Source organism: Corvus cornix, chromosome 7 (assembly GCF_000738735.6).
Source record: "Corvus cornix cornix isolate S_Up_H32 chromosome 7, ASM73873v5, whole genome shotgun sequence".
Lineage (NCBI taxonomy): Eukaryota > Metazoa > Chordata > Aves > Passeriformes > Corvidae > Corvus > Corvus cornix.
The window spans coordinates 11247342-11274922 of record NC_046337.1 but is presented as its reverse complement, the minus strand read 5'-3'; the positions used below and the strand labels follow the sequence as shown (position 1 = coordinate 11274922).

Here is a 27581-nt window from a genome sequence, read left to right as displayed (position 1 = left end):
TTTACAGTCCTAACTGCAAGCAAAGACATTAACTTCTCATCCACTGACAGTTGATTCCAAATCCCTCTAAAGGGCTTCAAGAAAATGTGTGTTATTGAGCTTTATCCTCAGCTAAGTCTCCCCTCATGCTAGGTCTTGTAGCTACTTGACTACAACTTCATCATGGTGTGTCACCTGCTGCCTCCTCCAATGCTGTCAGAATGAGCTGTCTGGATGTACACATATTCATCTGTATTTTGATGACATGTGACCTGTAATTGTTCGAACAGTTCACCCTGAGGAGGGTTGAATTGAGGTGCAAGGGAAGCAGCCCTGCCTGGCCAAGATACAGCACAGGAAATCTCTGCTGTAACTAGCAGTAACAAACCACAGCAATTACCCAATTGAAGCTAAGCCTGTCTTTAATCAAGACAGTCAAGTTAAGAGGCCCTCGGGATTTTTGTGAGAAGGAGGAAGTCCTAATCATTGCAAAGGGAATTGCTCCTTTTTATACCAGGTTTGAAGTTGCCCCCAAACTTGCAGATGCTAATTTCAAAAAAGAGAATCATTAGTTTTTAATAAAGAATTTGCTCCTTGGGAGGTGTGGGGATGGACTGAAAGCATTTCTCTATACAGTTTAGAGTTCATTAGTGCACCCATCAGGGAAAATGTGCGAGAAAAGTGAAATCAGATGAATATTCCTTATTCAACCTCCAAACCAGTAATTTGGAAAAAAAAAAATTTCTTCTAAATCTGAGTTCCAGGTGACTGCTTTTTATCTGAGCTCCATTAAATTATTCCCCTGCTAAATTCTCATGAAATAGGCTTTTTGCTCCAGCAGACTCTGACTCCCTGAGACCATTTTGAAAGCAAAACATTCTGTTTTTATTAGTAATGATCCATCTTCCACCCTGGTGCTATGAGGGGCTTGAGGAAGGTGTTTGTGCCTAGGTGTCAATTTTCTGCACTGTATCCCTATTTTGTTCACTGACATGGAGACAGGCAGGGTGAGCTGGTTCCTGCTTGTCTCCCTGGCTGTGGGTAGCACTGGGATACAATAGAAAGTCATGAGAGCACCTGGCAGTGATTCTGCCTCCAGATAAGTCAAGAGGCACCGCTTCTGGCCTCACACTCACTGCTCAGGCTTGTAGCTAAATCCCTCTCAGCCTCGTTCCCACTGCAGTGTGAGACTGCGGAGAGGAGAGTCTCTTCAGTCTCAGTTATGGTAATTTCTTCCTTCCTTGGTTGTCCCATGTGATTCATTCCCAGGTTTTATTTCTATGTGGCAACCACCAGACACAATTTTTCTGCAGGCTCCTGTTTATTCTGGACTTGCACATGGCAAGTTTCCTACACAGCTCTTTTTAAAAACACAGATTTATTTGCTTTTACTGACTCTGGTCAAAGCAGCTATTCTGAAATCCCATAGGGATGGAGCATTATGGGCAGACAAATGTGATGAGCTGGAGCTGCTTCACATACCAAGTGCAGCTGGTTGAAAATAGCCTTGACCTTTTTATAAGCAGAAGTGTTGTCCAGCCCTGTTTTCACTGACCTGACATTAATGTGCTGAGGGGACTGGGCAGAACTGCCTCAACATTTCCCAGGTGGTCTTTTCTTGGGGTATGTTTGTCTTGACAGATTTCTTCCTGTGCATGAACTCTGAGGCAGAAGGAATCTTTGTAAAAGATTTTGTATTACTGTCTATGATTTTTATGGCAAATTGAGCTCCCTTCATGTTGTTTTGCTTCCCTTCTTTCCTCTCCTTGGTGACCTCACAGCCATTAGTGCCTGAATTCCAGCCTTTAGGTACCTCATTTTCTCTCTCTGCTCTGAGGAAGGCTCCATATCCATGACCCAGCATATGAGGCTTGGATGCTTGTTACTGCAGTCTGAAGGGCTGTTCACATGGCATGAAGAGACTTGGACCTATCTAGGTGTGTAGAAGATCCCAGAAGTCTGGGATTCCCTGCCAGAAGCAGCAGTGGAAACAAGAAGCTTGGTTTAGGGCTTCCAGGCTCCTGCCTCTATGCTGGGAAGCCTGGAAGCTCCCATATTCCAAGGATTTGCAGGGTCCTCACTGTGGGAATGAGGTGGATTTCCTGGGCAGCTAGAGGCTACTGAGGTCTGTGACTCAGATATCCTCACTCCAGTGCAGTCCTACTGACATCCAAGGAGGAGATTCTTCCTATCTAGCCATTTTACTGCAGGTTTGGCTTCACAGGCAATGCAGAGCCTAGGTGAGAGGAGAATCAGGCCTTTCATCTCAAGGGATGCAATGGCATTTTATCATGTCCTCTGAATTATTCTGCCACAAGCATCTTGAATGTCTGGTTTATCTCCTCTAAAATGATCCGTACGCTGCTCATCAATCATCCTTATTTCACAACTAACATGCCACAGGTGGTTCAGCAACCTGAGCATTTGGACTGAAATAATTGTATTTTCTAGAGCTCAATGCCTGAACCAGGGGGAAGCTGCTGGTGCATTAGAGATGTTTGGGTGCTGTGGAGATGGGGCATGGGGTGCTTGGGTGGATGGCCGGTCAGCCACGTGTGTCAGGCTCTGTCCTCCTGCATGCCAGCTCTCAGGAGCAGCAGATTTCAGCTTTGCAGTAGATTATGAAGGCAAGACTGAAGCAAGTGAAAACTTGTTTTCTTTCTCAGTTAAAGAAGTCAAGGTTACTTTGCCTTAGAAACACAGGCCTACCTGCCTGGCTTGCTCCTATTTCTCTGCAACCTGGACATGAATGGCAAAGTGATTCTTGCATGTGTGGAAATTGGGGATGCCTGAGAAATATTCAGCACTCACAGGAGGACTGCCTTTTTGGAGAAGCTGCTTGTCATTCACCAAAGCCTAAACCTAATTTTAGGCATTTAGCTGAATATGAACTCTTGAAAACATATGACATCAATTCTGCTTACTGATCAGTTTTGGTAAGTTGGCTTGATGTAGTCAAATCCTTTGAGTTGCTTTCCATTCCCCAATAGGGAATGTGAAAAAAGGAGGAAAACTCTAGGGCTGAGATAGACTAGGTCTGGCCAAGCTAGGTCCAATGTACCTGTTTTAGCTGTCTATCCTCGCTGTAGGACCAGCTCTTTCTTTAGGACCGCTGCTCTGGAACATGTGCAAGTTGGGAAGAGACCTCACCAATAACTCTGCACTTACAAAGCCGCTGGGTGGTACAGAAAATGCAAATGACTACCCTGAAATACACGAAATGATGAAATAAAGAGTTAATGAATCCTCAAGAAGCTTTTAGTTTGCATAGAGAAATCAGAGAAGGGAGGTTCACCAGTACATTTCTCTGGCCAAACCCACAGATGAAGATTAACTGAAGGTCTCCAGGGACAACAAACAGAACAATGTTACTGTGAGGCCAAGAGTTTGTTTTGCCATTTGTTCTCTGTACATTACCATGGAATACAAGTGCTGCTGTGGATACAAGAAGAAATAACCTTATATTCATACCCTGCATTTATCTTGGACACATCCTGAAGTTTAAACAGGTCATAGTGCTCTTCTTTTCACTGGACCACTTCACTGCTTTCTCCATGGAAATCCCTCCATCTGGGGACACTCTGCCGACACCTTTGTTTGAGACTGCCCACAGAGATTTCCGTAAGTAACCTGCTTGGATTGTGTTCCTGTTCCTTCCGTGTTCCCTGGCTGGGAGTGCTCGAGCAGACAGACGTCGTGTGCGGAATGTTGGTGGGAGTGGGCTGTTTTGAGGCAATCATCCAGAATATCCATGCAAGAGCTTCAGAATGAGAGTTGTGCAAATCTGCGCTGCAAACGTGTTTCTAAGATGTACGCTCATCCAGGTGGAAATCTGGGAAGCATACAATGTAACCTACGTGTCCTGTTGTGCCTGCTTCTATTGCAGATCACTAATGCTGTTAAGTACCTGAAATGGTTTGCACTATGTGACAAATTGTTCTGAAAAACATATAAGCCTAAGGAAAAAACACCCCTGCTCATGGCGGGGGGGGGGGGGGGAGAGGGGGGGGAGCAAAAGGCAGAAAATGAGCTAGCTGCTATTATTTTTTATGAATTAATCACCCATCTTCAGATGTGACAAAACACTCAGAGAAAGTTGGAGTCTCTTTTTGCTCTATTTTCAGCTGATGCTGGAAGCAAAAGTGTCAGAAATCTCTCTGCAAAGCCTGTTCTGATGAGATTTCCAGCCAGTTTCATGAATGAAGTTGGTTTGGATTAACTGTGAATAAGTTCCTGGGCAGAGGACTACCAAATCATGGGTTCACTGATCACAGACTCCTCTGTGCATAGCATCTGACCCAACACTCAATAAAGGCAATGAGAAACCTACTGGGGCAGCTTATCCAATAGCTCTGGAGCCATTTTGCAGTTCCAAAGCAGCTGGAGTCAGCTATTCCTAGACACTGGAAACTGGATGGGAGGGAAATTTGCTTATGGTCCATTCACCTGATTTATGGGGGTTTGCATCAGGCCCAGGGACAAGTTCTCTACACCATACACTGCTCATTTACAAAACTGGTGTAGCAGATGAGACCTAGTAAGAGTCAAGCTCTCCTCTTTTTCTCCTGCTGCTCTGATACTTTATTTTCCAGCAGTAATTAACAGGGACAGATGCCTACTTCTGGGATTGTTTAACTGTGAGGACAGTTCCAGGGCTGTCCCCTGAGGCTGTCTCCACAAGTAACAGGTATTTAAGTTATGCCTCTCTATTGATCCCCCGTCTGAACAATTAGCAGTGGTGCTTGCTCTGAGTCCAAAGGTGTCTCCAGTCAACCTCACAATGATATTCAAGGAGATCACTGTTTTAAAAGGCTGCCTCTCCTGAAGTGTGCCGTGCGTTTTAAATGTGACAGGCTACATGACAGGACCTGAAACAGAGACATTTGAGGAAGCTTGGGAGCTTCTGATCCTTGAGCCTGAGTCCAGCCATACTTCCTGACTTTTTGGCTTGGGAGTCTGATTCAAACACACCATTTTCACCTGCTATCCATATCTTTATAATTCCTGCAGAATAATCACTATTTTTAAGATGCCTGCCTTGATATAGAAATGCAATTCTCTGCGTGACGAAACCCTAAAAATCTGGTGGCTGGTAAATAAAAATTGTTGAGAATGATTGTTTCATTTGAGGCATCAATAACTTCAGCAGAGCTGTAAGGAGAACAGCTCAGCTTCCCTGAAACTGGCAAAGGAACTTTTTTGTGTTAAGTAGCTCACTTTGGCTGCTCTGCAAACTCCAACTAAGACTCCTGGGGGTCAGATTTTCTGGAGGTGGAAATCCAATACTGAATGTCTTATGGGGCATCAGGGCTACCAATTCTGCTTGTGAGGCTGTGTGAAAAGCTAATATGTGCGTTGAGAAGTAAAAGCACTGACTGAATGATCCTTCAGGAGCTGTGGATTCAGTTCTTGTTTCTATGCAAGAATTCTATGTTCTCTGTGTGAGAACATAGCCTTGAGGTGGTTGTTCTTCTCCTTGTCCTCACATGGGCTCAGTTGCTAGACCAGTCTTGTAGTAGGTGGAAGAGAGTAGGAGAGGTCAGGCCTCCCATCTGCTTCTTTAAGCAGCCTGGTCAGCCCCACGGCTGGCAGGGCTTCTGCCTGGAGTGACAGGAGTCAGCAAAGAGCCAAGGCAGCAGGGCACTATGATCCTTATCCTGTGCTGTCACTGTGCTCCCATGAAGCTGAAGCTGTAGCACCAAACTGCCTGTGGAGCCAGATGCCCTGCAGGAGATGGAACTTACAGGGAGCATCCTTCAGGCACTGGTTTTCCTTCAGAGCTTTTCTTTTAGAAAGTAGATAGTCCTCTGTCATTTCTCAGCCTAGTGACAAAGTTACTGGGGCCAGCAGCCCTCAGTTTGGGGGCTGATGCAGGAAGACAGGTTGGAGTGAGCCTGTTTGAAGGGTTCTGTGCTGATTAGGGTTAGATATTATTGCCATGGGGGCAGTTAATTGAGGGGGTATCAGTAGATAGCAGGCCACCTCTAATTTTCCTTCCCTGCCTGTTATTTAACAAAACTATTGAGAGAAAGGCTTCATTAACTATACTTTTGTCTTTAATTCTGCAACAGCAGTAAAAGCCAGTATAGGAGAAGCCATTGAATGCAGGATAGAATTGGTTCTGTAATAATAATAATAGTAATAATAACTTGCTTTCCCTCTTTGAAAATAAATATGGTCCCTAGTAGAGAGATTTATCCATTGCTGGCAGTCAATCAGCCAGGACAATTTGGGCTCTGAGTACTTAATTAGAATAACTTTAAGGAAAATTGCCTTCCTGAATCAAGTAAGGATCCATTAACCTGATGAAACAGGGTTTGCTTATCTGAGAGGTTAAGACTCATAACACAGCTCGGGCTGCATTAGATGAAGCCTCTTTTAGAACAGAAAGTAATAAAAACACCATCTGTCATGTCTAGTCAATCAGACCTCGTATAAGAGAGGAATTATTCCTCTGACTTTACCATTTTAAGATCATCTGTTTGTTAACAATGGGAAATGTCAGTAATGCTGAAAACTGGTTTTGTGCCCTCAAATTATTTCTAGCTGCCTTTATCTTGGAGAGAATTAATATTAATCTGAGTTTATACAGGAAAGAAATATTTCTAGATAAATACAATGCCAGACCATTCCATGTTGAGTCTCTTGTGATTTATTGTTAGAGGTAAAACTGAATGGGAGGTAGAGGAAAAACTGCCATGTACACCTTTCTTCTGAAAGTGATTATTTCTATAAACAAATCTCTTGCAAGTTGCTGAGCACTCAGAGGTTCTTTGAAGTCAATTGAATGTATTCAATTCACTCGAGTGGCCACCTGCATCTTAAAGGACTGGCATGGCTAGATCTTCTCGTGTAGCATAGGCATAGCTGGAGATCGTGGAAAAGGTGTTTGCATTTTTTGGCACAGATTTATCAAAGTTAATAAATGTTGTCACTAATGGATTTCTCTGACAGTGTGGTCTCCTCTGTTTACTGAGGAGTACTTGGAGACATGTAAAGACTGAATGCCAGACAGCAAAGACAGCTGTGGGCACAGGAGGTGGAAAGAGTGGTCTAAAGTTTGTACCAGTGTATCCCCAACACCACTACGCACCAGCCAGGGTGGAAACACCATCTCCACTTGTCACACACCACAGATGAGACTGCAGTGGATGTGTTAATGTACACCATTGCCTGCTGCTTAGGCATGTGCCATGCTGCTGCCCAGCACATTCAGCACTGCTCTATGGCTTCTGGGTGGCCACAAGCTGAAGAACACCAGAGGTGGTTTTTTGTGTGTCCATGGAAAAACCATTTCTTTGCTCAGGGTTGCTGTTTGCACAAGAGAAGCACACAGAGTGTTTGCAGGTATGTGTTGCAGAACTCAGCTGTTGTGTGGTGGGCACAACCCCATGCAAGATCCCAGGAGGAAGGAGAGGCTGGGGATAGAGGAGGAGGAGGATTAAAGCAAATGCCTAATTCAGTATTCAGTCAGAAGATGTGATCCAGTTAAGCTAATGGGACTGGAGATCTGGGAGAAAGATGGTTGAGCAGGAGGAAGACAAACAGGTGCTCTGGGGTGGCATCAAGGGAAGGCTGAGCACTCCTGGTCCCACTGATGTGAGGTCGATCAGATGTCACTCATCTCCAGGAAAAAAGGACCTTTTATTGGGAGTTAGCATAAGGATGAAGAGTCACAGATGAATTCTTCCTTCTATGAGAGTATAACCCTTCTCCCTGCCAAACTCTGAGGGGATTTGTCATGAGTGCCAGTGGAGAGCAGACTGCCCTGGGCACAGGATGGCCAGGACAAAAAGAATTGTGCTACAGAGTGTTGGGGTCCCTGGAGATCCAAACTCTGTATGGTTAGATCAACATTAAAAAAAAAAACAAAAAAAAAAATCTCTAATTTTGTGCCAGTTCCTCTGGGACCTGATGCAGGGAAAGCCCACATGACTGCACTTCCCCCTGGAGCTGGTGAGAGCTGCTCCCACTCACTGTGTTAGCAAATTGATCCCCATGGTCACTGCGGGGGGAGGCTGAAAAGAATGGATGGCACTGCAAGCTCGTTATGAAAATGCAGGGAACCAGAGTTAATGAATCTTGGACGAGCCCCTAATCTGCCTGACCCTTGGTGTGATGGTAGAGGAATCTGGGTGGGGAGGATCTGATTAACAGATCAGTGGAAATGACAGTCCCTAGAATGCAGAAGGTCGTATCATATCTGTCAGTGCTTGCATCTGGGAGGGGCCACTGTCAGAGAGCTGAGATCTCTGTGGATTAGATCTGGAAGGTTTTTTTTATCAGAACAGAGGTATTTTTGGGATTTACATGTTCTCTGTCCCTGGCATCTTGCCTTGATGAAATACCGATTACACAGTTGCAATCTGACTTAAACCACAGTCAAAAAATCAGCTGTGTGCTGGGTTGTGGTGAGAATACCCTCTCTGTGATGGCAAAGATTTGAAATTGTGCAGTGCATTATATCTCCTGACATAGGAAATCTTGCAGAGAACAATGAACAGGCTGTTTACTGTGGGTGTGTGGAAAAAAAAATTGGAAAAATTGGAATTAATGCCTTCTCTGAGATTTTCTTAGTCCAGTAGCCAGATTAATGAATGAAACCACTTGCCCCAGATGTGCAGGAGATTATGCTGCTTGATGCTTGTTTTATGGGCAGTGTAGTTAAGGTTAGGAAACTTGAAATAAGTGCTCAAGGGCCTGACAAGCAACGTAGTCAGAACCAAACCCCAGGGTCCTGCTGTCACATCCTGTAGCTCCTCCTTCACTGCCCAACAGATTCACTCTCCCCCCACCCCCCCCCCCCCCCCCAGTTCCAGGCATCCCTGTGAGCTGGTTGTTGCGGAATAGAGTAGTTATAGGATTTCTGGTTTCTCAGTACCAACTGCCTCTCACTGAAGCCAGTGAAAGCAGCATTTTACTCAGGACCAGGGTGGGAGAGGGAGCGGGACACACCACCAGAAGAGAGCTACTGGTCAGCTGAGAGATCGGTGCAGAAAGAGAAAACTCCCAAGGCAGTATCTGTACCAGAGGCCGGAAGTGAGCACGGAGAGTAGGGCAATGCACCCACGGGGTGGCTGAGACACTGGATGCGACTGTCTTTCACAGCGTTCCTCCAGACCCAGGCTGCTGCAGGCTGTGATGTCTTCAGTGGCTCAGCTGTCCCGTGGAGCCTGTGGCACAATAAATCAGTAGCTGTTTCTCACTTGCTCTGATAATACTGCAGGCGGGGCAGCTGAACAGAGAGACTGCTGGGCTGGCATGCGAGAGGCTTCAGCGGAGTCTACCTTCATCAGGATGTTTCTTCCTTCTTTTGCTCTTTTCTGAAATGGAGGTACTGATAACTGCTGAGTGAGATGCCCTGAGAGCTGCTGCTGAAAGGCACTATGTGAGATTCTGCTTCTGAAACCACCAGGGGAGAAAATATTCTTGGGACACCAAATGGTCCTCAAGTGTTTTTCCAAAGTTCTGCCTCCCCACATCCATCTTTCTTCCAGCTGCATTGGAGCACCTCCCACCTTCTCACACCAGGAAGGGGACGACCCAGCCTCAGCTCCAGGCAAGTGGACTGGGTAAACCTTTAGATTTTTCTGTTTCCAGGCTCTCTCTGTTATTCAGAGGTTTTGAACAGAGAGCCTGAGTTGAGCCTGAGCTAGACAGGTGTGGCATTGGGTGCCTGAGGGACCAGCACACCTTGTGACAGTCAGAACTGATCACTTGCACCCGAGAGAGACCAACAGCACTAACTACTGTTAGAAACCGAGCTCACATGCCCTTGCACACCTATCTTGGCTCTCCTTTTCTGCATTTATTTTTTTTCAGAGCACTCTCTCTTTTGCTAACTTTACATACCTATGTGAACACTAAAAATAGCTATTGTTTCAACTAGGAACTGTCTCTAAGAAGTGGGCAGCATTCCTAAAATGCCTTAAATTTCTATAAAGGGGGAATAAAGGACTGTCAGGAAAGGCAGAACATAGAAACATCCCAGGGACTGCACATGTTTCCATTGCCTGGAGCCCCTGGATGTACATTTTCTCCATGTCGACCTTATTGAAACCAGTGCTACCAGTCAACATGGTACCTTATACCATAGCAACAAGTACAGCTTAGAAGTGAAGGGGAAAATAGCTGGAAAATAATTCAAGAGGTCACTTAGCCCATCTCCTTACTGACAGCCTGAATAGTTAAATTATTCCTGATTTTCTATGTAATACATAGCTTTCCTTGGTATTCATTTGCTGTTCATCAGTGGTCTGTTCTGAAAGATCTCAAGTCTTATTCTGGAACCAGTCTCCATTTTTTGTTCAGTGGTTTTGTGATACACTCATCTTGAGAACCTAGAAAGTAATTTAAATTCATGGTTGTATTTTGTTTGTGCTGAGTTTTCTTCATTTCCTGCCTCAGCTCTCTCATGCCCTGTGTTTTGCTTGAACATTCCCTCCAATGAAGAGAAAAATCCTAATTTTCCCTAGCTATGATGGCCTCTTAAAAAGTTGTTCACAAATAAAAGCCCTTCCTCATGTGTTCCCCCTCTGCCCCTTAATCTTCTAAAAGAAGTCACAAGCATTACCAAGTGAAGCTTTTTATTTTTCCCAACAATTATTCTCCCTCCAGCTTTTCTTCTCTATTGCATTGTCTGGCCTGTAGTGCTCATATGTCTTTTCTGCTTGTTTTTCACAGTGCTTGCCCAGAGTCTCACGCTGCTGGCTTTGCCATGCTGCGCTTTGTACTTATCTGTGCTGTATCTTCTTATAATATGAATAGCACTCCCTGGATCCTGGCCATACTTCCTACATTATAGATTTAAATTCTTCTTACCATCTATCTTTTCTTTAATATCTCTTCTGTGCACAGCCTTCTCTTTTGTAGCCATTATTAAAGTTTTGCTTCAGTCCTTCTTTCGCAAGCACCTCATGATTTGCCATCATCTTTTTATGAGTTGTTCATGCTGTTCTTCTTCTTTCACTTCAGGCTTTGCATCCCTTGTTGCTCTATCAAATGAATCATCATCTGTAGGAATTTATTCCTCATTTCATGTTGGAATTTGATCGTGATCAGCTTAGGCTGCTCACTATTGCACATATAAGTAGCTATTGTTGCGTGCTTCTCTTCACTCTTAAATTCAGGTGTCTCTCGCTGTTTCCCTAGTGCATCATTCTAGTCCTCCTGCCCAGTTCCACTGGATCATCCTATGTCCAGATAATAGCAGAGTTCATCAGGAACTGCCTGCCTGTTTGTAGCCTTGACTGTATCTTGAGGTGATGATGATAGTTATGGGGCCTTGAAGCAGGTGGGACTTGAGTGCAATAAAAAGGTGAAGGATGCAGATGACTTCAGGGCCATGATGTTGGGTGATGGACACCCCATTTTACTCTATTGCGGAACTCACAGAATTTCACTCTAAACTACTTCTGTGTCTGCAGAAAATATCTGGGGTTTTCCCCTGCAGAGGAGTTTCCATAAAGCCTCTCTGAAAGAAAGTCACAGCGGTTTAGAGAAGGTTATGGGGGAAAAGCAGAAAGGAGTAAACAGTGGAAGCACAGTAGAAAAATTGTTGATTTTCCTTCAGGCAGCTCATGGCTTGAAGGTGAAAAAGGGTCTGAGGGAACAGCTTGTCAATGTTGTATCTGCTTTGCTGTGTGATATGCAAAGAACTGGGAACTGGAGCCAGTCTGTCAAAGGTTGGTGAAACCCTGTGTGTCCTCACAACCTTAACCACTGGGTGTCCCATCCTTGGAAACATTCACAATCAGGTTTGACAGGGCTCTGAGCACCCTGGTCTAGTTGAAGATGTCCCTGCTTATTGGAGAGGAGTTGTACTGGATGGACTTTGATGGTCCCCTCTAGCCCAAACTGTTTTGTGATTCTATGATAGTGAAAGATATGTATAGTTAAGACCAGCTCTGTATCTGGGGTATAGTGTTGAAAATTTGGATTTGTGGCCAGCTGTAGATCCTGTCTAGTCACAGAGCCAGTCCCTGTCCTCATCCAAAGTAGTAATTTTATTGAAAGATAGTGTAGCTGCAGTGCGAAGTGATTGATTGTGAACATCCACGAAAGGTGCCATGCAGCCTCAGAGGCTGTATTCAAGAAAGGCAGATTCCCTATGACATTTGGGAGCTGAGAAGAGATGACTTCAGATCAGAAATAACTGGATGTTTAACTTTTTTATTGGTGGCCAAAGGACTGCTGTTGGGAAGTGAAACATTAACAGCAGGGTGAAAAAGAGCCAGGATTGCTCAACGAGGTTAATCTTCTGGCACAACAGAGCTGAGGTCGTCCAAGGCGCAGGAAGCAGCCAGAATGGCAGAGGGGGATGGCACACCACAGCCTGCAAAGGAAGCCCATGCTGGTGAGGAATTTTTAGAAGATTTCTTCTTGCTGATTGTAAGATAAACTGAAGGCAAAAAGGCAAGAGGGGGGATGAGAAGTTTCTCTGATTGTTACAGGTTGACTTGTGACCCCATGACAGGCTCTTAAATATAGAGTAGGTACTTGATATTGTTAGTGGTATTAATCTAAATACCTTTACAATTTTGAGTCTGTAATGGCTGGCGAATAGAGGAGAGATGTGGGTTTGAAGGCTTCTGGCATATTTTCCTGGTTATTCAAATGATTTGATACATCATTTTCTTAAATTACTTTGAAGTTTGGGAGAAGTCTGCAGGCAATGGAAACCACTCTTGATCTGTCTAAATCAGTTAAGCCCTGCTCTTTCTTGTGATCAAAGAATTGGAGAAAATAAGCCAGAAGAAACCTCCAGAGGTTATCATGTCCTTCCAGGGTCTGGTCATTAAGCCCAGAGTGTTGCTGGCACACATTCATCTAGTTTCTTAAAACCTTATCTCAGAAACAGAGAAAGAGGAGAGAAATACATATAGGGTAAAAGGGTTATAAAAGTATGGCCATTGTATATGAATTAAAAATTAGACTCATTATTAAAAGACGAGTGTGCCTGAGCTGAAAATTAGGAAGGGATTGTTCAAGATGAATGCAGGTAAAAATGAAGAGATTCGTTGAATATAAACAGATTAAGGCACACAGTACTGCAGCAGGGAGCGGTGAGAATGTGAGGATTGTAAAAGCAATGTGAAAATGCAGATTCTCTTTCTGAGGTTTTGGGAACCAGAAAAAGTTAATTATGAACTGAAAATCATAGCAAAATGCATTCGTGGGAACTTCTGGCTATGCAAGGCATCTGGTAGCTGAATATTACATTTAAGTATGAATCATCCTACAGACTACCCAGTTGCATAAAGGATAATTCAGAAAAGAGCAAATCTTACAGAAAGCAGTCCTTGCTTTCATGCTTTCCAGGTGAAGTTGTTTGGCACAAGGTTTTCACAGAAATCCAGGAGGACACCTCATCCATATGCCTGCTCTGGGACAGGACCTGATATTTATGTAGTCCCTAACACATTCTTATATAACAGACATCATGAGTTGTCTGAACCCTGCAGGCCAATCCACATCATCTCTGTTCCAGTGTTCATCTGTCCTTGCTGAAAGGGAAATTGGAAAAAGAAGCCCCAAATCTTCTTTACTGAAAAAAGTCAATTATTTCTGCCATCTTATCCTCAATGAAAGTGGGTAATAGTTCATCTCTCTGGCTGTTTTTCCTATCAGTGAATAGGAGTAGCATTTGGTAGTCTCCTAAATTTCATAATTTTCATTACAGAGTTGTAAAATGGTTTCTCCTATTTTGCAACACCATTTTGGATTTGTACCCGGTTTTCCTCCAGGCTTCTCCACCCTGGTTTTGGGCACAAATGAGAGCACCATGCTGGCTGTGCTGAAGTTTTCTCTGCTCAAGGAAAAGCTGAGGACCTGTATGTTTCATGCTTTCCTAATCTGATGGAAAATCATTGATAGATACTCTTAGAGGGATTTCCTAGTCATCCACTATTATGGGCATTTCATACAGACCCTATTTCCTTGTGAGGGATCAGAGACACTAGAGTTAGGATATATCACATACAGAGCTGCTCTAGCTGTTACTCTACTTACACTGTCACCAGAGAATAAGACAGTCTGGTTTGAGAGCATTTTTTCCAATATGAAATGCTGTTTTGTAATCCTTATTCTCCTTTTGGTGCTTAGAAGGGATTATCTGGTCAAGTATCTCTCTTGCTATGGAGGAACACACCTGGTGGAACAACCTACTTTTTTAGGGGCAGTGGTGATGCTTGTTCTGCTTTTGCCCTTCACAAGGGAAGTGGCTCAATATGGTATTCAGCACTTGAAGGTGAATTTCATCAGGCTCTGATGATCAGAGCACATTTGAGATATCCAAATATTGTTTAAGCAGCTTTTGTCTCATTTCACACGTACTCCTGCTGGTTCATTTCAAAGGTGTTGCATACCTTGTTGCAATTTATTTTTTAGTGAAAATAACAAAAAGCACACAAGTTTCCTGGCTTCTCTGGATAAGCTTTTGTTTGCTTGTTTTCTGGTTTAAATAACAGCTTTTCATTTTCCTTCCTCTTTCTCCAATATTGACAGCATTTCTAACACCTTTTCTTATTGCCTTTTGTGTCCTCTTGCTAGCTGTAGTTCATTTTGTGCCTTAGCTTTGCTGGCACATCTCTACCACTCCGTGTTTGATCTGTTTGTCTATACTTGTCTTCAGAAATGCCACCTTATTTCCATTTGTGGTACAATTCCTTCCTGATTTTCAGTCCAGGACACACAGGTCTCCTTCTATCAAGTATTATTCTGTATTTGTATCTGAGGTGCTTGCAAATTTATTCTCCTAAACTTGTTTTTGGTGTTTGCTACAAGTTACCATTTATTGCCAGACATTTGAATTCCTTTTCTCCCTTTCTGTCTGAGAAGACCTTCTGGCAGCTAATGGCCTAAACAGCTCTGCAGTGTATTAGACAAGTGGTATGTTAATCCTACTGACTGATAGTGTTTTTCATGCTAGTATTAAAAAAAATTATCATTTTGCTTATGTGACGCATGGGGCTGTGTACACACAGAGGAAATATATCAGCAGGAGGCCAAAAATATTAAGGCATCACACTGCAGCAGCATGGGAGCGCTGTGCAACGGATGGTGAAACCTTTCCTGTCTTCCTTTTGTATTATTCCTTTAATAACTCTGTTGCTGTGTTTGCTCTGCTTGCCTGTGTGTGGCAGAAGACAGCAGGTTTCTACTGGGAGCTGTATAGAAATACCTGGGGCATGAGATGCCAGCAGATGGCTCAGAAATATTTCTGCTGCCTCTAGCATGGGGTCAGACTTGCAGGACACAAGTACGTGCCAGCCTGGTGTGTGGTGACAGGACCCATGTGAGCAAGACCTGTTCTGCCCCCAGCACTGGGTCTGCTTTTGAGTCACTCATACTCATGAAAAGGGCTTGACAAACCTGAGCTCCCTGGAGGCTGGACCCAGGTGAAAAGCAAGGCTCTGCGTGTGTGCAGATCACTGGGAGGGCTGAAGACAAGAGCTGGTTTGTGGCTGTACAGGGGAGGTACCAAACTGTTGCTTTGCCACTGCTGTAGAAGAAACAAGGATCAAGAAAGGGGCAGAACTTTCTGGTGCCATCTAAAGTTTGGCCTTCAAGTTAGCTGCCCAGTTGACCCCATGTTTAGCTGCCCAGCTAGCAGGAGTGAAACAGAATCCCTGGGGATTTTCAGAGGAAGCAATGCCAGAGCACATGAAGGAATGTGGACAGTAATTATATTTCCTCTGTGCAGTCTGTCACATCTGATTCCCTTGTGTAAGTGTTCTCCATGTCTTGTTAACAGTAACTGAAGCCAGATTAAGGATCTGTGGTGTGGCCAAAGGCTTCTTTCCTGGTTTGTCAGCTGCAAACCTGGTTCTTGTGATAACCAGGCACTATCAGCAGCTCGAGCTAAGGATGAGTTTATGCAGACTCCTTGTACCAGCTGTGGTTTCTGGGTGTGGTCTGTGCTTTGCTTATAAGAGAAGGGAGAAATATTTGGGAAAATTCTCTGAACATTTGTCTTTTAAAGAAGCCAAATGTAAGAGGAAAAAGAAACCTCTGCACTGTGCCGAGGATACAGCAGAGCCACAAGCGCTGAGGATAATTTATGGGAAGGTTGTGAATTTTGCTCTGTAATAGAAAATAGAGGAATTGGGCTGCTTCTGGGTGCTGGCTGTGTCCCCTTGATTAAGCTGTCTCATGGGAAAAGGCAAGGTCATTCTAGGGAATTGGTGTGGGAATGAACCCTGGATCACTTCACCCCTGCAGTAGCAAAGAAATGATTTAACACAGTGCAGGCATCTGTGACATCCAGTGTCCAAGGGTTTGGTGTGATGAGCATTTTAGTAGTTATGTCTTGGAACATGTGGCTTTCCAGTGAAATGAGATCCCTGCTGAGTAAACCTGTCATTACCACATCGGGAGGGCGATGCACGCTCTGCTCCTAAATCTGCAGGCTGTAGGTGTATCTGGGACCTGGGATTTTTATTCAGCTCACATCTGTGCAGCATCCAGCACCATGCTGGGCTGGTGCACGTACAATAGCTGGGGGAATGCCAAACAACAGGGAGGTCTGTGCCACGAAGTACTGACAGCCCCAACCTGTGACTAATTTAGGCTGTGTTCCCTGACTCTTCTTGAACTCTGGAGTTGTCTTTCCTGGTAGCATCTCCCTCCCTTTTCTGCCCTGGCTGCACAAATGTGCTCAATTAGGGTTAACTCAAACTGAATCAAACTTCGTGCCTGAGGTTGGAAATCTTCCCAGTCAACTCACCACAGCCACATAGCATGGTGGGAGACAAGGCGAGAGGGGAGATGAACGCTTTTCAGAGGAATGAATCCAAGGAAACTTTGTTCACTTTTATTTCTGCAGGAGATGATCCCCCCAAAGGAGATTCCCCTCTTCAGAAAAAATCCCCGGTAAGTGTTACTGCTGGTTTCCTTTGCTTTGCTTTCTGCTCAGCTTGTTCTAAACATTGCAAGATCTCTCTGTTCTCTCCTCTGTTGTGCTCTGGCTAGAGACAAACACCCTTTCTTGCAGAGAGTTGAAATAAGCCTTAACAACTCAAGGCAAAAATCCCTCCACTAACCTGATTAGGTTAAGAAAGTGCAGCTTAAAGGGAAAACACAAACTGTCTGAATGTTTGGGGAAAAGGGTAAGGATTTTTATTGCTTTTTTCCTGAACACTACTTTCCTTGTGGGAAAGAACTTAGATCTCTGAAGTGGATGGGGATGTTGTGCATAGAAGGAGAGAGTTGAACTGTGTTTAGTTTGATGAAACCCATCAGGGAAGGGTACCCAGACACTGAAAAGCAGAAGGAAGGACCAGGATTGAGGACAGGCCGCTGGTGAGTGTTACAGAGCCCAGCTGTAGTGCCAGAGCCTTGGGTTTACATCTTTGAATCTGATTTAAAGCCTAATTCAGGTGAACGTTGCAGCTTTGATGTTTGTGCAGGTTTTCAGGCTAATTCTTGTTGAGTGCTTGGCCCCTAAGAACTGTTCACTGCATTGGCTTCAGGGAGAATTTGGCTTATATTGCAGCTGCTTTGACTTGCAGGATAATATGTAATACTTGGTCTTAAAACTCACAGTCATGTCATTAGCAAACCAACTATTTAACTCAATTTTAATTACTGTGCAGACATTAACTATTAGATATCCAGTGCTCCTGGGAAATAGTAATCTTTATCCCATTTTGCTATTAGTCAGCAAAAAGAGTTGAGAACTAATGTCTCCTGTAGTGGGGACTTTAAATGAACTTTCTTTTTTCCAAAAACACAGCCTATCAACTTCCACAGTATCTTTAAGAGATCCATAATCCCACAGATCCCAGGCTTGCTGTGGTAGCTAAGCACTGCAGACTATCTGTGTGTTCATGAATCCAGGCTTAACCTCTTTGCTTTTCCTGGGGCTCTCTGCTGAGCACAGTCCTCCTCTGCGAAAACGAGCAAACTGCATCTGGCTCTCCACATGGATGAAAACTTCCCACTTTTGGATGTCCAGGCAGGCCATAGGCAGGTCAGTGATACAGTGGAGAGAATACATGAGAGTTTCTGCATGTGCTGATGCCATCTCATGACATACAAGCCAGATGGAAGTACCCCTGCTTGTAAGTCGTTGCTCTACATTTGTAAGCATTTACTCAGGATCCTGGCTCAGGTACTTGGGGAGGTTTAGCTGGGAAGTCACTGCCTCCTGCTCTTCTTTCCCTCCTTGCCCCTGCTCATCTGTAGGAGGTGCCCATTCCAGAGCAGGAGTGGCTGAAATGAGTCACTGCACCTTAAACCAGTGCAGTAAATCCACTGGGAGTTGTGCACTGGGTGTGGAGGAGTGAGTTCAGGCAGCAGCGCTCCTGCCACCTGTCCTCCTGGGTTTGAACAGTCACTTTCTGCATCTCCAGCAATTGTTATTAAATGCCATGAGTACTTACAGTGAAGTCTGGGAAAGAGAGGAAGAAAAAAATCCCTGTTGTACAATTTTACTTCAAATTTCAGAAAATGCCTCCCAGCACCCATACGAAACATAATCTGCCTCTTATGGATTTTCTTCTTTTATTATGAAAAACTTGTAGGAGAAAAATATTCTGTGTGTGCATATGGTTGTGTGTTTGTGCATTTACAGCTTATATATGCCACCATTTTTAGGCTAATCTAAAAGCAGGAGGCCCCAGTGAAGCCCACACTTTCTTACAAGCCATATTGCTGAGCACAATGGTTTCAGAGTAAATTACAGATGAAATGGATAATTATATATTTACTCTAGTAAAGCAAAAAGATCAAGGATTTCTTAGAGAAAGGCAGTCTATAAATAGTGAGAAAAATGTATACATATATATTATGTATAACAATGAATAAAAATATTTGTCTTTAGAGGGTTAAGTAATGGAAAGTAGGGGGGAGGTGGGAGTTGTGGAGTTTTGATTTTTTACAATCAGTCTGTTTTGTTGCTCTTTGATAATGTTGAAGAAGACAGCGTCATTAAGCTAGACTCTTCTAAACTTGATGCCATTGCTTTGGGAATCCAAATAAGCTTAGGTCTCTTGGTGGTGAAATAAACCTGAATAAACACATCTGGTTTGGTACTGTATTTGCATTTGGGACTCTGGGAAGAAATACAGGAATTCATTATTTCCAACCTGAGGCACAGAAATGCGTGTGAAGAGTTCATCTCACTTCACTGGCCCATACAATCACTGTTTAAAACTATAAATATAGTTGCAACTGTTAATATCACACTCCCCCCAAATCCCTCACCAAATCCATGGCCAGCCCCTCTCTCCCACTAATTGGCAGTGCTGTGAAAACCTGCTTTCCTGTTGCGAGGCAGTGGAGCTACTAAGCAGCTGGAAGCTGAAAGCTGCTTAGCTCAGACCACTGTGGGGTAACAAGGGGGACAGAGGCCCACACAAGGTCATGCCAAGTCTCCTCTGTTTAATGCCTTGTATTTCACTTGGGAAGTGCTGATGTTGGCTGGAGTAAAGTCAGGCTCAGCGAAAGAGTCGCCACACTCAGACAGATTTGACAGTCCCATCGCTGGGGTTTTTTAAAGTTCTGATTAATAAATTGAATTATCCATAGCTATGCCAGCAGTCTTGGAATATGAAATGGATGCCATGCCTGAGGGAGTGCCAGACAGAGAGCTGATGCTCTGCTTCAGTGAGTGGTGGCAAAGCTCGGCACAAGTGAGGTGCAGAGTTTGAGAGAAGGAGCAGCTTCACACACTGATGTAGACAGCAGATCTCTGAGGTCTCCCAGTTTCTGAGGCAAGGTCTGGTACAGGAAGAGGGAGCAGTTTTGGGGCAGGGTGGTAGCTTTATATGAAGTGCAGAAGAAAAGGCATCCAAAGGTGTTTTTTTGGTCCCAGTGACTTTTCTGCATTGCAGTGAAGAGTTGCTGGCACCCTTCCAGTGGAGTTCCTGGAACTCCATGTTGGGCTGCTGACAGCCCGTGAATCCCCACGGCAGTCCTTACTGGGCCCATGTCAGCCAGGCTGATTCACTGGGGAGCCTTAATCAGAGCAAGAGTATTGTGAGGTCCACTCTCTCCCTTGCATCCAGCTCACAGGCCAGTCAAGCAGCAGTGGGCACTTGGTTTTTGGACTGGACTCCTCTCCACCACCCAGACACTGTGGGAATATGTTGCTGAGGTGAAGGCTTTGACGGTTGGTATGTTCTTGTTTGTCTCCCACAGAAACTCTGTGGCTCCAACTACCCCCTGAGCATTGCCTTCATTGTGGTGAACGAGTTCTGCGAGCGCTTCTCCTACTATGGCATGCGAGGTATGTGGCCTGTCTGGGGACTGACTTTCCCATCCTGAGGTGTTTATACAAACTGGATTGGTGTTTCTGAGCTGTGCTGTGTGTAGTATCAACTGTCTTTCAAAGTTAATTGGTATTTTGGAATGTGTGTATGAACAGTGTACCCTAACACTGTTGCTATATCTGTGATGAGAAGTTGGGACTAGAGGGCTCCAAATGTACCTTCCAGTCTAAATTATTCTATAATTCTCTATATCAAAGCTGGTTTTCTACTATGTGATGTCTTTCACAGTTGATGTGCAATCAGTGTGTTTGGGAATTGAATCTTACAGGCACCTAATCTGCAAATAGAAAATGTGCGTAAACAGAACTACAGGTTAGGTTAAGATAAGCTAGAAAATACATTTCTCAGCTAAACATAAATGTTTATGAGCAAAGAATGTTGGATACTCATATATCTCATTTTAGCTTCTCCTGTGTCAGAGATTATGAGGAACAGGTCTGGAAGCACAAATCTTTCCACAGCAGTGCTCAGTTGCTAGGCAAATCAGTAGTTTTCTTGCCACCATGATCCTGCTTACCTGCAGAGATACACAGTAATTATCTGATATGATTTTTTTTTGTTTTCTTTTAGCTGTCCTGACACTGTATTTCTTAAGCTTCTTCCACTGGGATGAAAATCTCTCCACTGCTGTGTACCATGCCTTTTCCGCGTTGTGTTATTTCACACCTGTCATCGGAGCCATCATGGCAGACTCATGGCTGGGGAAATATAAGTAAGTGAAGACATCTCTCTAATTCAGTCAGCATGCATCAACACTGTGCAGCCGGTGCAAGGGCAGTGCTCTGTGTGCCCCCAGTTTTGAGCTAGCTCAGAGTGCAGCAAAGACACACTTGTGAAGGTCAGCTCCTCTCTGTTAACAGAGCTGATCTGTTTGCTCATGCTGTTCTGTGCTCCTCTAACACCCAAGGGCCAATAGGCAACAAAGTTGGGACAAATTAAATGTCACAAGCACTCTTTTCCTCTACTGTCCTTCCCTACGTGTCTTCAGGAAGCTGAAGTGTAGGGCAACTAACCCTCAGTTTGCCAAGGTCTGCTTCTGAGAAGGATTCAGAGATAGTGAGGAAGCAATGTCATCATGTAGATCTCTCAGATTCAGATGAAATGTCACTAACTATAATGTACTTACTTACACTTCTCACAGCATAAGGAATGTGTCAGCACACCCACTTTTTATGCCTGAGAAACCTAGGTTCTCTCAAATCATCTCCATCAGCACATAACTAGGTAGACTCTTCCTGAGTAAGAGTCCTTAGGCAGTCTTCCCTTCTGATGATAAGTTGTGGAGCCAGCATCTGCCCCAGAGTGGTGATGACCAGCTGGATATAGGACTTTCTTTGCTTGGCACTGTTTTTTCATTGTCTGAGGAGTCTTGGCCATCAGGGTGATAAAGTGCAGCTGAACCCTTCTCTCTGGACTAAGCCTATCTGGCAGAAGAGTCTCAACAGGAAATAAACAACTGCCATATGCCTTTCCAGAAGAAAGTTCTTAAGGAGCTCTCAGTGTCCTTTTTTCTCTCTGCTCAGTTTTAGTAATTTTCTTGTCCCTTTGAATGAAAAAAATAACAGTGGGAGTTTATTAACTTCATTATTTAAGGTCGCCTAGCAATGTTCATTAGTATTTGAGGATGTCTATCTTGCAGCATGACGTTGTGAGAAGGTAAATCCTTATACAGACTCTGGTGTGTTAGGCAAGAGACTTGGAGTAATCCCTATAATTTAGTGGGAGGTGGCATTTGATGTAGTAGCTGGGCCTTGACCAATACCAAGGACAGATAACAGATTAGAGGGGCTTTTAGGAATGATCTGATGTGGCTCTAAATTATCTGTTGCAACCAGGGTTTGAATGCATCAGGGACCAGTTTCATGCTCAAAGCTCATAGGACTTCTTCTAGTGTCTCTGTCCTTTGATTCCCTCTGTATGTGTCTTCAGCACATGAATACATAGATTTCTCTTAGTCCTGAAGGTGATGAGGGAATAGAATTCACTCAAGTCTGATCATCCTACTCAGATTTCTTCTTCTGCCTCAGCAACACATGGGAGGCAGATAGATGAAGTCAGTCTTTCAGAGGTACTTGGGACCCAAAACAGACTTACAATGAGGAAACCACACTCCTAATTTACATTTGTTGGTTAGGTGGGTTGAATGTGGGCAACAGTCTCTAGAGATCCCTTCCAGTCAAGGGATTCACTTATGCACATCCTACAAAATGCCAGTTATTAATAATCTGGAAACTGAGTTGGACCTGAACAGTGCAGTCTTCCATGCGTGACAAGACTGGAACATTTTTTATTTATTCTGCTCAGTAACATCTACAAATAAAGCAGGGGCTATCCGTCCTTAATCTGAACCCATTTGCATATCTATTCCTTCTAGTGCACTCAGTGTTGACACAAAGGAATTGTAGCTGCCTGCTCTACCAGTGGTTGAACAAACCAGTTCCTTGTGTGTCTGCCAAGTAGAGCTGCCATATCAGGGAGCATGGGCACACTCTGGTTTTGAATTGTTCATCACCCTGCACCTTCAGTCACTGCTGTTTGCTTTTCTCACAGGACGATCATCTACCTCTCCATTGTGTATGTTGCTGGCCATCTGATAAAATCAGTCGGTGCCATTCCATCCCTGGGCAACCAGGCAGTTCATGTGTAAGTAGCCCTTGAAGCCACAGTGCTGTAACAGGTTGTGATGGTAGTTGGCTTACCCAAGTCTGTAATTTGTTTCACCTCCATCAGTCCAGCATTTTTGGTGCTGTGCATGGATTTCTTTCATCAGGGAAGGGTTAGGAATGTCTGAGTAAGAGCAGAAGGATGGGTCTGGTGTGTGACCATGCCAGATGGAGTTGGAAATCACCACAGGGACTCTAACCCCTTTGACACAGGCACTGGGGATCACCCCTCTCTGCTATACCACGCTACTGGTTTGGTCTCCTCCATCCAACTGCCTGTACCAGGCTCCTTCCTCCCTCATTTCATCAGCACAGCTGCCCAGCTCAGCAAGGTTCCCCCATGTGCATGGGAACACAAAACTGAAATACGTTTTCTGATGACAGGGGAAGGGTCTGTCTCTTCCACAGGATACAACCCTCTAGGTTCTGAACTGATAGGCTTGTCAGAGTAGTGTCTCTGAAACCACCAAGCTGGTTTTGTCTGTGTGGTCATGACTCAAAAATATGCACATGCAGGCAGGAGCATATGTTGTTTACAGAACAGTTTTCTTTTGTCCCAGACCTGGCCAATCCTGATACTCTTGTTCCCTAGAGACATAATCTGTCAGGCCAACAATGGTATTTTGAAAACCAATGGGAAGTAGAAAGCACACAAGAATGAGTCTCATTTGAACAGCTTGTCTGCTCTTACCCAGGCTAGAAAGCTGCAAAAAGTACTCCCCTTTTTCTTTTTTTTCTTTTTCTTAATTGATCTCGGAAATCTTTTGTTGTCATATGAATGAAAAATAATTCCACAGCTCTTTGATCTCCTATATGTCTACTGGACCTCAGAACAACAAGAAACTGGCAAAACCAGTTTGGTTAATTGACTGGTATGGAGTGCAGGAATTAGGATAATTAACTTGTTTTTCAAATTATTAGGATATTTAACTTGTTTGTTTAGCTGGCTCACCATCACTACCTGTGTGCAAAAGACAACATTATCAGAAGAATCATGGTTGGGTGACACTAAAATACTCCCATAAGCACTGGAAAGATTTTGCAATGGTGATGTTTTTGTTCTTGCATGAAGGGTCCTGTCTATGGTTGGTCTGTTTTTGATCGCCCTTGGAACGGGAGGTATCAAGCCCTGTGTCTCTGCATTTGGTGGGGACCAGTTTGAAGAGGAACATGTAAGACTTCTTTTCTTTCCTAAAATATGCAGTGTCTGCTTACTTTGTGGGGATGTTTATGTGATCAAAATCCTGTTGTGCTAGAATAAGGGCCAGCTTGCTGCAAAAGACGTAGTAAGACAGGAGGTAGAATGGTTTGCATAAGACTTGAGAGAATTTTGATGCTTCAGGAAGGCAAAATGACAGCAGAACAGGATTGATACTGGAAAGGATAGGTCATAATTGCATCAAATCATCTAAATGTTAATTGGACATCAGAGTAGTTGAAAAATCCTGTCATGCATATCACAGAACTGTATATATCATGAACCAGCTTAACAGGGGTGATTGTAATGCACTGCAATGGAATACAGCAAATGAAAGAAAAGATTGTATCACCACCCTATGATTCTGTGGGATTTTTGCCTCAAATCAGTCATAGACTGTGTCTCAGATGTTGTTCAGAAAGGACTGTGGGAAATTCTGGTCTTTTGAAGGTAGTGCCAAAATGGAAGGTTCTGAAGAATTAAGAAAATGTTTCTGTTTAGCTCTGTGTTGTGTATCCTGTGAATTGTAGTCCAGGTGCTTTGCGTCCTCATTCTCTGTCATGAGTGCTTAGCCCCTCATCTGCACTAATCTCAAACTCCCATTATTCAGCACAGGGGCTCAAGCAGGGATAAGGTAGTGCTTAAAGAAGCAAAGCAGGTCAGGAAGTGCTAATCCTCAGGCAAAATGCTAAATTTTTAAATTGACTTCAAGTTAAATAGATTTACGTTGACCTAACACACAAATAAAAATTTCCATTTTCTTAATGTCAAGTATTCAAATCAGCAAGTTCTGTGCATGGCATAAGTTGTCAAATATGTAGAAGGTCACTGCTACAAAAAGGAAAATAAGTGTTGGGGTCTGTGATGAGTAAGCTTAAACGGAAAGAGGATTATTTAGGATTGACAGTATGAAAAATTTTTCCAGAAATAGATCTAGAGAAATACTGGAAAATGCTAGGACCTTTGGGAGATGGAAATTCCCATCAATGGAGGCATTAAAGAAAGACATTAGACTAATAGTGTGTCAGGAAAAGCACTGGTAAAGATGGGTAAGAGTTGGCCCCTTGGCCTTGGACAAGGAGCCCGGTAGGGCAGTTTTCTCTTGTCTTTTGCAATGCCCCAGAATGTAGTCACCATGTAATGAAATAATACAGACTAAATTTAAAATTTTGGGAAGAGTTGTGCTTTCCCCACAACTGAGTGATGCTGAAGTGATGAAGCTTATGATTACTAGGAAGTAACAAAATGTGGGATATTCACTTGTCCAAAGCAGATCCTCCTGCAGGCATGTCCACACTGTGCTGTCAGTTGGATCTGGTGCTTTAGGGGATGCTGCAGAAGGGGGGATCAGCAATGCTCTGGTGGTCACCAGCCTCCCCAGTTGGCATAACTCTGACCAAAAGCAGGCTGGCAGCACAGCACACGTGCTCTGGGATAGCTGCATGCGTCCCAGTGCGTGGGCATCCTGGCTTGCTGCACCAATAGTTGTCCCAAAAGAATTCTGAGAGGTCCAACAGCAGCATTTACACAAGTGCTACTTCTATGAATATTAATGATTAATAGTGTTTATCCAGCATCTTTCAATTACCACCTAATTACAGTATGATAATATGTAACACTTATCTTCAGAGCGTTTTATAGACTTCAGCTAATGAATCTCAGCACCCTTCTCAGGCACATACATATTATTATCCCAAATTTACAACCACAGCTGAGTTACAGAGAGAAAACCTGAACTGCCTGTGGTTGTGTATGGGCCTGTACCCATTCTCCAGCATTCAGACTACATCTCTCCAACAAATTTATCAAATACAAAGGCTCAAACATTCACCTGTGTGTTACCTTCAAGAAAAACTAATTTAGAGAAAGAAAACTGTAAAAAGCATTCTGATAAGAACAATGTGTTCTGCTCTATTCATTCTTTTCAAAATAGAGAGTTTTCTCTTTTACCATTTTGAAATCACTTGGCCTTTCAGAAGAAACAAATGTTTTATGCCATGTGATAGGAAGTTTAAGTCATCAGAATTGGAATGAGAAGTTTTGATTTTGTAAGGAATGAAAGGTTTGGGGCCAACCAGAATATTTCTTCCCTCTGGAGTGGTGTTTGAGGGGACTTATGTTTTATTTTCTTCCACTCCAGGTAGGATGAAATAAGTTTTGAAAATTCCCTATGAAATGAAGCATTTGATTTCCCCTTAATTTTCAGGACACCAATAAACTTCAGCCGAGCCCTTAAGTACACAGGCTTAGTTGTTTAATCTGAAAACTAGGGCTGAGGTAGCTCTGTGTATAAATAACTAAATTGCCCCTGCTATTCCTAGATACAAGTTTATGTTTTGAGGTAAATGCACAACATCAATCTGATCCTCTTTTAAGTACTTCAGGAGCATAATAGTCTTGGACCTGCCACTTTGAGAACAGTACTACTACAGACTGTGATGGGGACTGATTTGGCAGGAGGTCAGATAGGGAAAATTGATTTATCTGCAGGAGATTTCCAAATGCATTTTTCTATGGGATTAGGAATCCAAGTTAAAAATGCCTGAACAAAATTATATTTACGATATGTCATATGAATGTGAAGCTGCTGCACATATTAATTAGAGACCAAAGCCGCTTTCAAACAGTGCTGGATGGTGTTTAAGGTGCTAAATAGCTTTCTCTTTGTTTCTTTATTTTCTGGTTGCCAAGGCGATCAGGATTATCATGTACAGTACCTTTTCTCAAATTAGCTAATCCAAATCATGTTGTTAAAGTATGTCTGCTCTAAAGATTAGGACAATAGGGAGGAAATTCTTTATTCCAATCAGTATAATTTGCAAGCTGCTGGGTCATTGTTTTTGTAGTTATTTCAGCTTTTCTCTGACCATTTTTCTTTCCATCACTAAAATCTGAAAATGTGGGAAATAAGATGCTCCAAATTCTTTATGCATAACTATCCTCTTCTCTTACCACCCCATTCTTTTTGGTAATTGTTATTCTAGACTTTATCATGTCAAGAGCTGTATGCTTGAGTTTATCACAGCTCTCAGAAATTCTGAGTTGCTCAGCTACGAAGGGTTAGAGACATGCCATGAGAATTTGGCTAGAAGAGGGCAGGACTGTGAGGGCTCTACTGCACCACCCTCGACAAGCCATGGGAGGGCCATCTAGGAATGGGGAAGATTGCTGAGGCTGCTCATTTCTCTAGTTTATTTTATGATGACAAGTAACTAGTCACAAAGGTAGAATGAAAAAGAAAATAAAATTTTACTAGTTTAGCAGTGGAAAGTTCTGGGTTATCAAAACCACCAGCAAGGAGTGGAATATAACAGATAGTGAGACCCCACTGCTGTTTTCTATTAACCATGAGAACATGCCATGGAGGTGATTTTTATAAGGCTTTCAAATCCTTTAGTCCAGGATAAATAATTTATGAGGAATGTGTGGGTTAGCCTTGAACACTCTAGGAAATAAAATTCTGGAAAA

General features: G+C 43.4%; 1 protein-coding gene across 15 annotated transcripts in view; it reads left to right on the top strand.

The window, feature by feature from the left end:
- The first annotated feature begins 3414 nt into the window (after positions 1-3414).
- SLC15A2 (solute carrier family 15 member 2) overlaps positions 3415-27581 on the top strand; it is a 61952-nt gene continuing 37785 nt past the window's right edge. For 6 of the 15 annotated variants that reach the window (XR_752674.4, XR_752673.4, XR_752672.4 and 3 more), the window contains exons 1-6: positions 8843-9538; positions 16805-16851; positions 20122-20209; positions 20823-20964; positions 22803-22895; positions 23988-24087. Coding sequence is in view for 12 of the 15 variants with exons in the window: in XM_010407042.4 (XP_010405344.4) it covers positions 9421-9538; positions 16805-16851; positions 20122-20209; positions 20823-20964; positions 22803-22895; positions 23988-24087 (588 nt within the window). In the remaining 3 variants the exon portion in view is untranslated. Of the gene's footprint in view, positions 3601-8836; positions 9539-12270; positions 12335-16425; positions 16503-16535; positions 16852-17867; positions 17951-20121; positions 20210-20822; positions 20965-22802; positions 22896-23987; positions 24088-27581 lie in introns of those variants that run through there. The other 9 variants (XM_019290431.3, XM_019290429.3, XM_019290428.3 and 6 more) reach the window with 7 other exon arrangements.